This window comes from Dermacentor andersoni, chromosome 3 (assembly GCF_023375885.2).
Source record: "Dermacentor andersoni chromosome 3, qqDerAnde1_hic_scaffold, whole genome shotgun sequence".
Lineage (NCBI taxonomy): Eukaryota > Metazoa > Arthropoda > Arachnida > Ixodida > Ixodidae > Dermacentor > Dermacentor andersoni.
In genome coordinates, this window is record NC_092816.1 from 228366002 (window position 1) to 228381966 (window position 15965).

The following is a 15965-nucleotide window of genomic DNA, read 5'->3' on the forward strand; positions in this document are numbered from 1 at the left end:
TTGATAATCATTTAAAGGAGTAATAAGTACAGTGCAACAAAATATTTTTTGTCAATACATTTCATTCATTTTCATTTTATTACCTTAAAGGCCCCATTTGGGGTATTACATAAGGGGTGGTTAACATGTGGACACAAGGAAAGGCAGGTGTTACATTGAAATACAAGTTTGAACAGTTTCTATAAATTGTGAATGACATGTGATGGCAGCGACATTGAAGGGTAGGTCATTCCAGTCCTTGGCAGCTCGAGGAAAAAATGAAGATTGAAAAGTGACAGTTTGTGTTCAAGGATGAGAAACTTGGAGTTGATGGCTGGTGCACTGTGACAAGCGTGAAGATGATGGCGTGACGTAAGGTGGGTGGCTTAGTGAACTGTAAAAAAATTTGTGATAAAGAGAGAGCGTGGCGATGCGACAACGAAAAGCAAGAGATGTCAAGCTAGATTGTTCTTTTAAGTATGAAATGCTGATGTTATATGAATATGAAGAACAGATGAATCTAGTCGCATGATTCTGAACTGACTCGAGTGCATTGATGATATACGTTTGATGAGGGTTCCAGATGGCAGCGACATATTCCAGTTGTGGTCTGACAAATGATTTGTATGCAAGCAGTTTGACGTGCTGTGGAGCATGACGAAGGTGACGCCTCATGAACCCAAGGGTCTTGTTCGCTGAAGAAATTACGTTAGTCGCATGTGCATTTTAGGAAAGGTCGTGGGACAGGGTTATGCCTAAGTATTTATAGGCTAGAACTGATTCTACTGGGACATTTGCAATTGTGTAAGTAGAGAGATAAGGATTACGATGGCAGGAAATCAAAATAAATTTGCACTTGTTAGGGTTTAAGGCCATTTGCCAATGGTTGCACCAGTCCTGCACGTTAAGGTCATTCTGGAGAGGTGCTTGGTCAGAGATGTTAGTCACAGTACGATAAATCACACAGTCGTCAGCGAACATGCGAATAGGACAAGATACATGCAGCGGAAGATCATTAATGTATATTAGAAAAAGAAGCGGTCCTAAGACTGAGCCTTGAGGGACACCTGAAGTGACAGGGAGGGGTTCGGAGAAGACATTATTGACAAGGACGAACTGGGAACGATTAGTAAGGAATTCGTTTATCCATTGTACTACGTGAGGATTCAAGTTTAATCTAAATTTTATTAGCAAGCGGTTATGAGGCACTGTGTCAAAAGCTTTAGAGTAGTCTAGAAAGATGGCATTAGTTTGAACGTTGCCATCAAGATTAATGTGGAGATTATTAAGGAAGATAGCTAGTTGTGTTTCACATGAAAGCCCTTTACGAGATCCATGTTGAGAAGGATGAAAGAAGTTTACTGAGTCTAAAAAGTTCATGATATGCGAGTATATGACATGTTCTATGATTTTCCAAGGAACACTAGTAATGAAATGGGGCGGTAGTTTAAGGGGAAGTCTTCGTTACCTGTTTTGAATACTGGAACGACGTTTCCCACTTTCCAATCATTCGGTAAAGCACCTGTAGTCAATGATTGCGAAAACAACAGAGTGAAACATGCCGCGGATATATGCTTAGTATTCATTAGGATCTTTGAGTTAATTTCGTCTACACCAGAAGAAGTACATAATTTGTTTTTTTGTTTTTTTTCAATTATTGATAGTATAAAATCCATCGAAAATACAATGGGTTGCATATGCGATGTTATTTTAGTAGGTAGTGGAAAGTCTGGACTGGTAGTTTCTTTTGTAAACACGGAAAAAAATGCTGTGTTGAATATATCAGCACATTCGGCGTCCGTGGCGGTGTCGCCTGCTGCATTCGTCATGCTGATAGTACGAGCTTCTTGAAGATTTAAAATGCGCCAGAACTGCCGAGGATTTTCAGTAAGTAGCTGGGGTAGGTCCACATTATAAAAAGATTTTTTAGCAGTGCGAAGGGCACTCACGTAGGCGTTCTCTGCCATGTAGTACTTTGACCATGCCTCGGTGCTTCCAAGACGCGTGGCTAGCTGGACGCAACATTTCTTTTGGTTATCAAGCTTCTTTAGAGCTCTGGTGAACCATGGCTTATTTTGATTGGTGTGCATAGTTATTCTTGGTATATGTTTGTTTACGAGTTCATTAAGCTTGTTTTTAAATAGTGTCCAGTTTTCTTGAGGCGAGTGCATATGGAATAATGTCTCAAAAGTTGAAAAGAAGTCACCTAACTCATAATTAATAGCTTCGTAGTTCCCTTTATCATATCGGCATATAGTTTTGTTGGATTTTGGTTGTCGCATGGGTTGAAAGGTGAAGGTTGGATGGAGGAGGAAGTAAACGTTATTGCTCTCTAGAAAGAGTAATTCAACGATCAGGCAGGATGTCATCTTCTATTGGTTGATGACGATCTCCGGCCTGCGTGGTTGCGCCCCTATTCCAGGGCACCACTGAACGTGGCTGCTCGTCGGGCATGAACCACCAGCCTCCGTTGGAGGCTAGGGTTGCCACTGGAAAGCACGCTCTCCCACTGCTCCTCAGTCGGATTTTCTATTTTGTGGAATGCTTTATTCGTATTGCACACCCATGTGATGTGATAAAGTGTGGGTATTGCGCCACACCACGGGCATGTGTCCCTGTATTGACTTGGGAACATTTTGCTTAATACAGTCGAACCCGACTATATCGAACCCGTTTACATCGAATTATTCTATATATCGAACAATTTCTGGTCACGGTATAGTTACAATGAGTATATATAGCAAAAATTACGCTTACATCGAACAAATATTGCAGTGACTCCCGATATATCGAACGTCAAGCGGCGGAAAAGTGCCCCCAGAAGTTGGCTTTCCCTCGTGGTAGCGGGGAAACCCGGCGGCGCGGCTCCATCCAACCGCTCTCCCTACCGTGACCGCGCTGCCTCGGGCTGTTCGGGCGAGCCGTCGACACTCCCGCTGTCGCGCTTAGTGGAGTCTATTAGGCCACATCCTCCCTCTTTCTCTATCATCTTTCACTTTCCACCCCCTCTCCCCTGACGACGCTTCGCCGCGCTCCCTCACGGGTTGCAGAATCAAGCGTCCTTCCTTTCTTTAGATCACTATCTAGCGACACATAGGTGTTCTGTGGCGACACTCCCCAGCAAAAAATTATTCTGGCCCGCCTACAGCGCTTGCTCAGAGAGCCAATCAGAGGCTCTTGTGCTCTCTTCGTGCAAGATGGCGAAAGTGCGGGTTGTCTGGCTGCTTCTCTGGTTTATCGTGTTTGCGCCTTGTGGGCCTTCTCCCGCAGTGTTGCCGTGATGAAGCGGCAGAATTCGCCTTTCTTCGTGAAGCTCGAAATCATAAATCGCGTCGAACGCGATGAGAAGTTGGTTGTCCCCGCAGCGTGCAAGATTCCGAGGAGCACTCTCGGCACGATTAGGGCTAAAGTGGCCAGACTCGCAACCCGGTGCCCATGGCGCCCGACGCGTACGCACGGCCGTGTACGAGGGGTTCTTCATACGTGCCGGTTTCCGCGTGCTCGGTGAGGACTGTAAATTCTGATGAATGCGACGAAGCCGTTGCCGGTGTTGCCGAAGTTTGGAGCGAGCTGTCAAAATTTCCGGGACATTCGAATCAACGGTGGACGAGTTTGTGAGTGCAGATGGTGGTGTCGCGACCACGGTAGAGCCCGGAAACGAAGACTACATCGCCGACATCGTACCGAGCACAAATGAAAGTAGGCACATTGAGGAAAGCAACTACGGTCCTTTGCCCACATCCTCCGAAGTGATTGGTGCACTCGCATTAGTCCGGCGCTTCTGCGCGAATGCGGAAGGTTGCGGCCTCAGCTGCTCCGACTCCTTGACAACGTGGGGAAGTGCGTGCGTCGCAGGCAGCGAAATTGCCCAAGCAGAAAAAAATTCAGGACTAATTTATGCCAAACTAAGCTAGTTTCGTTAATAAAGTGATTTTATAAATGGTATGTGCTTTTATGACATCCAATTATTTAGCAGGCTTATATCGAATTATGCTCTATATCGAACTGATTGGCGTCTTTTTGCGAGTTCGATATAGCCGGGTTTGACTGTATATGCAAATTTGGGAAAGTTCCTGTCTGCAGCTTTTGCCAGTAAACTGCCTGTTGTTGAGTGAGTGTATTGTGGGGCGGGGGATATCTGAACCTCGTCCCTCTATGGTAATTTAGTATGTCAGAGTATGTTGGGATCACTGTCATGAAATCCTCAGGATCTCTGTTTAGGTCCACTCGGTTTGTATGCTCGCAAGCGATCCTATCAACCATTTGGTTGCCCTCAATCTCAGCTTGCCCCAGTACCCAAAAGATGGTGTGTCTAATGCGTTTATTCTGTCGGCCAGTGTGGAGGAAGATTTGGGGTGCTTTTTGACCGATTCTGCTGTTAATGTAGTTTCGGCATGCTTCCTTCATGATAACTTACCTCACAGACGTAAGTTATGGATGATAGACTATCAGGATGGCTGCTTAGTATAAGGTCGAGTACATTAGATGCGTCTTTTGTAACCCGCGTAGGCTGTAGCACAAGTTGAGTTAGGCTGAAATTAAAACACACTTACCAAATTCTTTAGCAGCTTCATTGCCTATGATCAAAGCACTATTGTTAGTCCAGTTGATTTGCGGAAAATTAAAGTCACCAAAAAGCAGGATCTATGCGTTAAGGTGTTTTTCACTAAGTTCGCTCAAGATGTTACTAGGTTTATGCAAAAAATCAGGAGTGTTATGCGGTGGCCTGTAATGCTCAAGAGAACAGTCTGCGGTGAAGCGGGGCAGATTAGCCATGTTATTTCCAAGTCAGTCTCAACGGTTGCAAGAGTGCACGATAAATGGTGATGCGGGGCGATTAGCACACCACCACCTCGTGAGATTTCGCGGTCTTTTCGGTAAAGGCAGAAATTCGGCAAGTCAGCAAGAACCTCAGTATCGGTTAATGTCGTCAGTCAGCCAGGTTTCAGTTATTATCAGCAAATTACTGTTAGACAACGACACGAAGTTAGACAGAATATCGCGTTTAGGCAGGAAGCTGCGTGCGTTGGCAAAGATTACAGAAAAGTAAAGGTTAGCTCGTGTCGATAGCGTAGGGCAAGGGGCTTTCCAACGCTGAGTTGGCTGCTATTGCAATTCTTTCACACTCTGTGTGCGTTCATGCAAAAGATAGCGCTTATTACCCATAAACAGAGTTTTAAAGGGCAGGGAATAAGGTGCCAATTTGCTTTTTGCAAATGAAACAAGGTGTCTGTGGGCCAATTGAACAGGACGTGTAAAATCCTCGCCAACGCTGAAGTTTGTTTCTTTAAATTTATGGCCGCTAGAAGGAACAAGTACTTTTGTTTTATGAAAGGTGAACTTCACTATTATGGGGCGGTTACGATTAGCTGCACGATTGCCCAAGCGGTGCGCGCGCTCGATTTCTTTTGGGTCAAGCGTGATGCTCATGTTTGCAACAGTGGTCAATGATTACATCCTCTGATTGCGCGAACGACTCTGGCCCTGAACACTCATCTTGTTTTTTGGGGTTTTACGTGCCAAAACCACTTTCTGATTATGAGGCACGCCGTAGTGGGGGACTCCGGAAATTGCGACCACCTGGGGTTCTTTAACGTGCACCTAAATCTAAGTACACGGGTGTTTTCGCATTTCGCCCCCATCGAAATGCGGCCGCCGTGGCCGGGATTTGATCCCGCGACCTCGTGCTCAGCAGCCTAACACCATAGCCACTGAGCAACCACGGCGGGTGAACACTCATCAATACCATGAAAAAATTAGATTGTTGTGCCGAGAATGGTTCTCGGCGTCATCAAGACGCACTTCCAGCATCTGTATTGTGTGTGCTGCGCGGGCAGCATCACTCTTTACGCTTTCTATATCAGAATGCAAGGGGGCTAGGTTTGGCAGTGGGTGTCTAGGTTAGTCATGCACACGCTCAGATCGAATATTGCTTTGTCAGTTGTTACTAACTGAGACTTGAGGCTTTGAATCTCGGTGATCAGTTAGAATTGACCTGCGGATAGGCTCTTAAGTTCTTTTAGGACGGCTTGACTATCAGGTTCAGGATTAGTTTCGATGCCACCCGCCAGCAACAATAAAGAGCGAATAACATCGCAACACTGAACAACAATGGAAAGGCAGCATTGTGGGCCCAGCAGCTGCAGTAGAAAGTAATTACTTGAACGCTTTGTAAAAAGGCTGTATGATTTACTAACCGGCATGAAGAACATCAGCGGATTAGCGTGCTGTGTTGAAGCACAGCAGCTTGGCCCACAAAATGCCTCCGTGCGCGCCGGATCTTTTATAACTGATGGACGAATTGATGTCGGTGGCGATAGGTATTTCTGTCGCAAGTCGAGTGACGTTGCCGGAACAGTGATGATACAAGAACGATGTCAACGGTCTGGAAGTGATGCTGGCATTCATGGGGTGGTTGAAAACAGTTCTGTCGTAGTCGACGTGCCAGCAGGATGCGGTTGGGGTACATCTAGAAAAACCGTAGCCTGGGCAGGGAACAGAACGTGGAAGTGACACCTGCATAAAGAACATCAGCGGATTAGCGTGCTGTGTTGAAGCACAGCAGCCGGGCCCACAAAACTCATCCGTGCGTGCCTGCTCTTTTATAACTGGTGGGCGAATTGACTTCGGCGGCGATAGGTATTCTGGTCGCAAGTCGAGTGACGCTGCCGGGAATATTGATGCTGCCAGACACAAGAAAGGTGTCAACGGTCTGGAAATGATGCTGGCATTCATGGGGTGGTAGAAGATCCTGAGGAGCACTCTCAGCACAATCTTGAAGAATAAGGGGGAGATTAGGGCTAAAGCGGCCAAACTCGCAACCTGGTGCCCGTGGCGCCTGACACATACATATAGCCGTGTACAAGTGGTTCATCTGAAATTGCTTCAGACGTGCTGGCTTCCGCGTGATCAATGATTACTGTAAATTCTGATGAATGCGACGAAGCCGTTGCCGGTGTTGCCAAAGTTTGGAGCGAGCTGTCAGAATTTCTGGAAGCTGTTGACGAATCGAAAGTCGAAGAGTTTGTGAGTGCAGATGATGCATGGTGTCGCGACCATGGGAGAGCCAGAAAAGGAAGACTACATTGCCGACATCGTACCGAGCACAAGTGAAAGTGGGCACAATGAGGAAAGCAATGACGGTCCTATGCCCACACCCTCCAAGGTGATTGGTGCACTCGCACTAGTCCGGTGCTTCTGCGCGAATGCGGAAGGTTGCGGCCTCAGCTGCTCCAACTCCTTGAACAATGTGGACAAGTGCGTGCGTCACAGGCAGCGAAATTGCCCAAGCAGAAGAAAATACAGGACTACTTCATGGGAAACTAAGCTAGTTATATCAATAAAGTGATCTTATATATGGTATGTGCTTTTACGACATCCAATTCTTTAGCAGGCTTATATCAATTTATGCTCTATATCGAACTGCCGGGTTCGACTGTATTGAAGAAAGAACATATGCCATTTCCACGACCGGATATAACCAATAAATGCCACTGTCACCTCAGGTAAACTTCACTCTAAACGATTGCATGTAGTACTGATGGTATGGTAGCAGAACTAAGTGGTAGTGTGTGGAGAGTGCATTTCAAGGAAGATGCAGAAAGGCTGTTTGATGTCTCTGCACAGACGCAACATTGCATAATTATGGCTCATAGATGCTTAAGGGAGCAGTAAAATATGCAGTTTATTTTTTAAATACAAATGTGATTCAGTATGGTTGCTATGAATATGAATAATAGAGCGGGTACTTAGTAAATGCATCTTCTTTACAGACAACTTATAAATCTTATAGTGATCAGCACAGTGAAAAATAAAAATGCCTTAGTTAATATGGTGCTAAGGGAGTGCTGACAGAAAAATATTGTGCCCCACTATTGTGCTTTTTATTGCGATACTAAATATATGGGTTGACACCCAGCATTTCTGCCGTCGCCATGAGGTTCCGCATAAAGTCCAAGAGCGATAACATGGTTGCTGCATGCCCTACACTATATGTGCAAGTGAAATTGTGCAAGCGGAGCCAACGATCGCAGCTCAGTCTCGTCTGCGTGAAAGGGGCGAATGTAAAGAGGAAGATCACAGTCTTCCCTCGCACGCGAGCCACCCAATTTTGCGAGACGCAAGGAAGAGAGGGGGGGCTGCATTCTCTCCGGCTGCAACTGTACATGTGGAGGCTGTGTGCGGCCGTATCTCGAGAGCAATCTGCATTGGGGGCAGAGTCTAGGTACATCGGCGGCTCATTGCTTTGTGCGTGCTGTGTGTCCTCGGCGCTCGCTTTGCGTTGAAGCGATAGACAGCCCGAATGTTACTTCGCTTGCGGCTGCTGCCGCGTTTCCTCATGCCAGCGTTCTGACAGCGAGTTTCCGCAGTCATACAGTGTGATGCATTCACGTTTGCTGTGCGTGCTAACACCATGCTTAATTAGCAAATGAATGTTTACAATTTGATACGGCCGATAAAAGTGTTATCCTTACTTCATATGGCTGTCTGCTAATTTGCTATCGCAATCGATGCTTTGCCTTTTGGGCGAAACTGCTTTCTTTTAAGTACCGTATTTACTTGCATAATGATTGCACCCCTGAATTTTGTCATCAAAATTCGATTTTTTTTTCCTTTCCCGTGTAATGATCGCACCCCGAACTTGCCACAGTGATATGTCGTGTGCCAAGTATAGCTAATGATCGCGCTTACCATCTCTCGAATGCTCTGCGAACGACTCAAGACATACCAAGCGGTCTGCACGCCCGAACATTCTAAGCAGATGCCCCATTTCATTCCTTTCATCACTTTCCGCACTTCCATGAAAAAGAAATAAGCTACAACCAAACTCGCTTTGGCTTTATTATTTGTAGGCTTTATAATAATTGTGGTCAACAACAAAACAGGTCCTTTTCGATTTTTCTTGTCTGCACTCATAGGCACGCAACAAATCGCGAGCGGCAACGATAGTAGCCGTGCACGTTTACATTGATACGTTAGAAGTGTACCCTATTCATACGCCGACGCTTGTAACACAGCTAAGATATTCGCCCGCACTTAGCGGAAACGTGCCATAGTAGGATAGTAGGGAAGTCAAATGCCCCAGTTCCCGTAGCGCCTCCACCATGGGTTTTTGTCACTGGCAGCTAAGCGCGCCCATCTCTGTTTATGTCCCCTCAAAGTGGTCATGGCAACGTTATTGCCACAAACTTGCCGATAGTAACGATATTATGCATTACTGATACGGAAGAAACTGTTTCAATGCGCGTAATGTACTCACGACATGGAGGAAGGAAACTGAGGAGAGGCCCTACCCCCTCCGCGCGCTAGGAGAAAAGTGTGGAGTGTTCCGGCTTCACTTTAGCTTCACAAAGAGTGACGTCAGGGCCTCTCCTGAGTTTCCTTCCTCCGTGACTCACGAGAAGAAAAAACATTGTGTTCGGCGCGTTTCACTTGCTCCGCCGGCCGCCATTTTTGTTTTGGTGTCGCGCACTGTTACAGCGGCAGCCGTTTATTTGTTAACCTGTTGTCATCCTGCAGCAAATACGGGATGCGGGATTTCTGGTTCGGTACTCTGCCTGGGAGACTTTGGCAGGCCTGAACAACTAATTATGTACGAGATGTGCTAAACAAACTGTCATTAAAAGGGTACTGCTGTTCATGATGCAGGCGGCAACAAGGTGCTCCTCAACTACCAACAGGAGGTGCCCGAGGGCTTTGTCGGCAACAGTGCCATCCTGGATGCCCTGGGCATTTCACGCTGACTTTAATGGCTTAGATGCCCCTGCAGGCGTGAAGGCCTTTGGTTGCATAAATTGTCCTCTGCTATAAACATCCCGTTGTGTGGTGCATTTTGGCTGGTTTTGAACTCTTAGCCAACTGCACGTGTTGCTTGGCAACCAAACTGTCCATATGCCAAGACGAATCCTGCATCAGCACGCCTCCATTTTACTATGAAGGGTGGCAAATTGTCTTTGTTGAGATATTATTTTATGATGGACAACTAGAAGTATATAAAATTTAACCTCCACGCTGCGTTCAGTTATAATGGCGATATAGTTTCACACCTACAAGCTACTTCTGAATGTCGACCCACATGCATATGTGCATGGCAAGGCAGCAGTGCTGTCTTGCATGTGTTTAGCATATTAACTTACGTGCCAGTGTACCCAGAAGCTGATCGTAATCTTTGCTTTTCTGTTAGTGTGCAGAAATTACCTTTCCTGCGTGTTTTGTATTCAATAGCACAGGTGCAGGCTTGTTTTTCATGACTTGCAAGTGTCATACTGACAAAGTCCATGTTATGGTTGTGGTTCCATCTTTCAATTTTGTTTTCTGTTTTCTTAATGGAAAATACACAATATGGTTAGACTTTTAGCCAGTTGGCTAGCCGGGGGTTAAGTACCTGCAAATTGAATTAATGCAAGAACAAAATGTTTCATAAGTACGCAAATGTACGCAAGCATTGCTTGTGCCACATGCCCCGTAGAGTCAATCTATAAGAACGTCTGAAATTTTGGACGTAAAAACGCTTCGCCGTCCGATTTACCTCTTTTTTTGCCATGACCGCAGATCCGAAATGGCTTTGTATCGAAGCCACCACCGCCGCCATTTCGATGATCTCGACGCCTCGAGCAGGCGCTTTCGCACGCGGCAACGATAAGCCTACCTGGGGCGCGATTGTACATGGTTCGAAACGCGCGTTGTTTCGCCTCACGCGATTGGTTTAGACTGCGCCCCTGCTTCGACGTTGCTGTCCGGTGCCGTGTTTTTCATTATTCACCGCTGTCAGCAGTGGTTCTGACTCCGCCTTTGTAATCCTCGCCAATGGCATCGAATATCGTAAAGAAGCGAGCGTTTCATAATGTCGGTTTTCCATAGTCAGCTTCGCCTCAGTACATGAATGGTACGCAGTGAAGCATAACAAAGGGGCAATTGTCACGCGACACAGTATGTATTCCGTAATTATGCGCGCGTGCACCCGCTTCTCCTGTCACGCTACGAAAACCGGTACGCCTAATAAGTGTGCTGGTAGACCTCCAGCTATTTCGAACGTGCCTGTGGTGATTTGAGCCCTTGGGGGCAAAGAGGCATGCGTTCATTTTTTCGAACGAACGTTTTCGCGGCCCCCAGGGAGGCCGAAAAAATTGTACGCTGACTCTATAGCATTCACTGAACAGTAGCACGTAGCTACATTCTGGTGGGATGCAATATATATTTTTTTGTGAATAAGCCTCCACCTTGCAGATTTGCACTGAATTCATAAAGGATGTACAGTTTTGTACTTAACATTCGTCTATTCGCAGCAGGGTTGTTTCACCCGCATCACGATGCCCTCGAGCGCATTTTTACGTGTGTGAATTCTTTTGATACCTTTGGAAGCTAGCGTATCGCTGCTGAGCCTGAAGTTCGGGGTTCAGCCCTGGCAATGGCGGCCGCATTGGGAGCGAAATGCAACAAGGCTTGTGTATTTGTATTCAGTTCACGTTAAATAACTTCAGGTTGTCAAAATTAATACGGAGTCCCGCACTACGGTGTGCCTCATAATCATATTGTGGCTTTGGCACATAAAGCCCCAGAATTAAACTTTTTTTTAATCTTTCGACGCCATATCGTAGCACAGGCCGAAATTTTTATTCCAAAGTTTGCTTTATGATGATGTGCAATCTCAGTTGTACAGTGCTACATAGAAAGGCAGCTGTGTTTTTTGCAGGCTGTGCACATTTGATGTGCGCATTCATATTGGCGCTTTCCCCTGGCCATTTCTGGTGATGCTTTGCTACCTTACATGCTGTGATAGTGATGTCGAAGTATCTGAAATAAATACTATCCTTCCTTGCTTCTGTGATTTATTGCTCTCACAAATGGCAAATACGCCATATTTACTCGCATATATAATGATCGCACTTTCTTTTCCCCAAAAAATTGCTCAAAATTGAGGTGTGCGTTCATTATGCGGTGTGAAATGTTTAATTTTTTTTTTTCCGCGGCCACTGCTAAGAAGTAGGAGACACAGTACGATTCGGCGTCCAATACGGCGTCCGGTACCGAATCGTACCACGTCTACTTTTCGCACGCCGGATCCCCGATCCGGCGCCGGAACCGGATCCGAGGCGTCCGATGTGCGACAAAAGACGAAACGTTTGTTCATTTGAGGGATCGCCAGCCGTTTGTGCGCGAGTAAGAGCGGGCTCGAGAGAGAAAATCTGGGTAGTCTGGGGGCTTTTGCTCCTTGAATATATGACTCTGCCTAGGCACTACGGAGGAGGTTTCTTGGCGCGTGTTGTAGGTGTTTGTCCCTATAGTCGGATACAACCACGGAGGAAGGAAACTCGGGAGAGGCCCTGAAGTCACTCTTTGTGAAGCTAAAGTGAAGCCGGAAGTTCGCGTTGCTCATGGCGTTGCTCCGCCTATCGGACCAGCTCTCCTCTCTTGGTTACATTTCTCGCGAAACCACGCCGCGCTGCGCGCAACCGTGCTGCTCGGACGCGCGCGCTCCGCAGCAATACTAAGCAATCGTTAGCACGTTAGCATGATTCCGCGAAAGAAGGCAAAACTTCCCGCGGATATTCCTTCGTCCGTTGCCATTGCCGTGGCGCAGTACATTGCGTACAGCGTTGCATGCGCGTTCATTTCACGAACTTTAGTTCCTCCTGTCCCACCTGGCCACAGCAACATGCGGGAGAGCACGGTCCAGATAACGCAGCGCAACAAAACACGGAGACCAACGCAAGCCTGCCCGCACGGCGCCTTTCCCACGGTACGAAACCTACGGAGCAACACGTGTGAGCGCACAGAACCAAAACAAAGCCGCCATTGTGGCCCGAAAGGGGTGGCTGCTACGGCAAAGAAATAAAAAATCAGCAATACGGAGGAGAATGTACTACGTCACTTATTCCACACTTTTCTCCTAGCGCGCGGAGGGGGTAAGGCCTCTCCTCAGTTTCCTTCCTCCATGTCACACCTCCTCTTTCTAGCCACCATAGCATGGGCCCTGTGGGCAGCTTGTCCGCTCGAGTCAGTATTTTAACTATATGGCTGCACTGCCACTATTCTCCGCCTAGTTCAGCACCCTTTTAACGATGAAGTAAGGGAAAGCGCTGGCTTCACTTCTGCTGGTAGTAATCTGCGGGAGTTGCCACTCCAGGATTTTTCGTAAAACCTCCTTGAGTGGCGGAAAGATCTAAGAATGGCACTACTTTTGGAAAATTGAGAGGCTTTATCGCGTGCATCACTTTAGCACCATCTATTTAAAAATAATATACGAAGCCATGTCACATCATTATTTACCGAGTTTATTTGGGTTAGAGCAGAGTTTCTGAGAAACTCTATGGGTTAGAGTCTACTAGACTATGATCGAGTGGGCCGAACAGCGATCTCATGCTGAGGCGCCGCGTGTGGAAAAACTTTGCGAGGTCACTGCGAGTGAACTGGATTGGGGCGGATACGCGCTTCGCGGCATATTGAACGTAATTTTGCTGCAGGCCCTAGGACCGGTTGCGCGCGTACATTCTTTTAATAGTGCTTTATTTCCACTGCAAATATTGATTAACACATTTTTGCCACGTATATTCCAGGCATGTATTATACAACACGACGTCTTCAATTTTGCTGTCCTTATCTAGTGCGTCATCTGCTAGGAAGTGCGCGGACGCCCAGTTTTTCTTGCAAAAAGTCTGTGCCGTAAAATTTTTGATGGTTTTACTTGCATTAGTGCGCCCGCGATTCTTGTCGGCCGGTAACAATTGTAGTTTTAGCCATTTGAACTGCTGTTTTTAACATTGTTTTCTAAATGTAACACATAATTTTGCCACAGAGGCCGCCTATCTGCATCATGAAGCTACGTAAGAAAATCTTATTGTTATCGTGTCATTTGACGCGCATTTCTTGTTGGTGGAATACTGACCAGGGACAATGATCAATGAAAACAATATTATATTGAAATCAACCAGGTTACACAACTGCATGGCGCGATGAGATGGAGATGAACAATGTACTTCTATGTAAATCTAAGGGTACATAGACATATATCTCAACGACATATATGGCAGAGAAAAATTATAAAATATTCTAAAGGCACTGATTGAAAAAGTGAGAACTCCCGTCCGGAATAAGCGTGTTTTTTTTAAAGCTGCACCAGCCCCAGGTGAACCAGTAGACTTTCCAAGAAAAATAATCAAGGCAATTATTGGGCGTTAATATGAACAACAGTGTTCGGGACAAGGTATTTCCCATGTAATCAGACTCAATCGTAGAGACCGGGCAGTCTTTACCAAAGTAATCTCCGTGGCTTCTCGGGCGATCGCCTTCAACCTGCCAGCAGGCGAAATGAAGTAAAAACATGTAGTTTAATCGAATGGTATGTGCTATTCAGATCGTATTCGACTTCAGAGTTCACTATTAAAAATTATTGAACAGCCGTTTGCGTTCGAATGTAAACAATAACAGCACTTTTGAAGCCTCGAAGGTGAGGGGGCCGATGCGAGAGAGGACTCTTATTCCGAATGATTGTGCTGCTGGAGACTCGCGGCTGTTGCGCCGAGGCGCACCAGTTCCCGAGAGAATTAACGCACGGGGGCTAATCGGTTCTGGTGGACAAGTTCCTAGCTGTCATTCAATATAAACGCCCCGTTTTGGGACACCTTGTAAATCTGCAAACTTGATTCAGACAGGGAAAATATTTTTTTGACAGTTTCACCATGTCTGCAAGACTGTAACCTGTTAACTGGGTGCCCAATGTAATACCACACTTATCTTCTTCAACGAACACAGCAGATCTACAAATATCTCTACGTGAGGCATGTCATTCCTTTAAATGCTTCATTATTGTTTTATAATAGTGCAACGGATAACTGAAAGCAGCCCTTTATATTGCAGAAGCTGCTTAGTTGAGCGGACATACAGTCAGGAGTGGCATTACATTGACGGTATGAAACGTAAGATAAGTGTAACATGTTTTTCTCAGAAATGAGACTCGAGAATAATTTCTTTCCTTTACACCCCTGAAAAAGGACGAAGGACGCAGACCTTCTTTTTTTTCTTGTTTCTTTAACTGAACAAATTCTAGCATTTTACGTCTGGCGATATGCTTATGAGGCACTCTGTTCAGTTCTCACCACCTGGGGTTCTTTAACGTGCACTTAAAGAGAATTACACAAGTGCTCTTCAAGTGCTTTTCGTTCACATCGAATCCCCGATTTGGTTTGGACCTGTGAGCTCGAGTTTAGCAGCGCAACACATACCATACCCACTTAACAGCGTAGGTGTTAAGAGCTACTTTCTCCACTATCGCGTCCGCGTGCAGAAAAAATCCCGAAGATAGTACCATATAGTTTTTGTTGGGAACTCTATGGATAGTACAATACCGGGCCGACCCACACCGGAGGTGCAGTTCGCCATTAAGGGGCCCACATACACAGCTTCGCTGGTCATCCTTCTTCATAGAATGGAAGGGCACTGAGTTCTGTTGTTAAGCATGTACTGGACAAAAAATTTCACACATTTAACAGGCCAAAGACTAGCATATATAAACGCCACATAAAACTGTTTTCGGCGCCCGAGTGCCGTCCGCAATGGAAAAACCCATGCCAATTACCCCGAGTTCTGTTACTCAAGGAGGACGGAAACATGAATGGTATGTTGCACTGCAGCTTTTTTTTTTCTATCAGAATACTTCCCGTAAACCTGAGTACAGGGCGCCGGATGGGGCCGATATGTTTTATTTGTTTGAAGCGGCAAGCAGGACGTTTACATATGTTTTTCCATCTGCGCTTCGCAAGACCTGCTGACTAAAACCTATATACGCAAAAATACACACGAGAGATACATACTGCTTGAAGAACAAGGAAAATATTTGTTCTCCAAAGGGAACAGTACAATAACATAGTAGAATGAAAGCCGACACTGCGGCCACAATGCATGCGCAGTCACCGAGAGAGCGAGAGAACAACTGTATTGAAAATGCCTGCAGAATCGGTTAGGCTCCCTCCACGGAGGGAGGACAAGCT

At 46.1% G+C, this 15965-nt stretch overlaps 1 protein-coding gene across 1 annotated transcript in view; it reads left to right on the plus strand.

Moving 5' to 3' along the window:
• Positions 1 to 11797, plus strand: part of LOC126536604 (prostamide/prostaglandin F synthase-like) — a 57196-nt gene extending 45399 nt beyond the window's left edge. Inside the window, exon 6 of the mRNA XM_050183638.3 lies at positions 9628 to 11797. Within this exon, the coding sequence (XP_050039595.1) occupies positions 9628 to 9722 (95 nt within the window). The 3' untranslated portion in view covers positions 9723 to 11797. The remainder of the gene's footprint in view (positions 1 to 9627) is intronic.
• The last annotated feature ends 4168 nt before the right edge of the window (positions 11798 to 15965 follow it).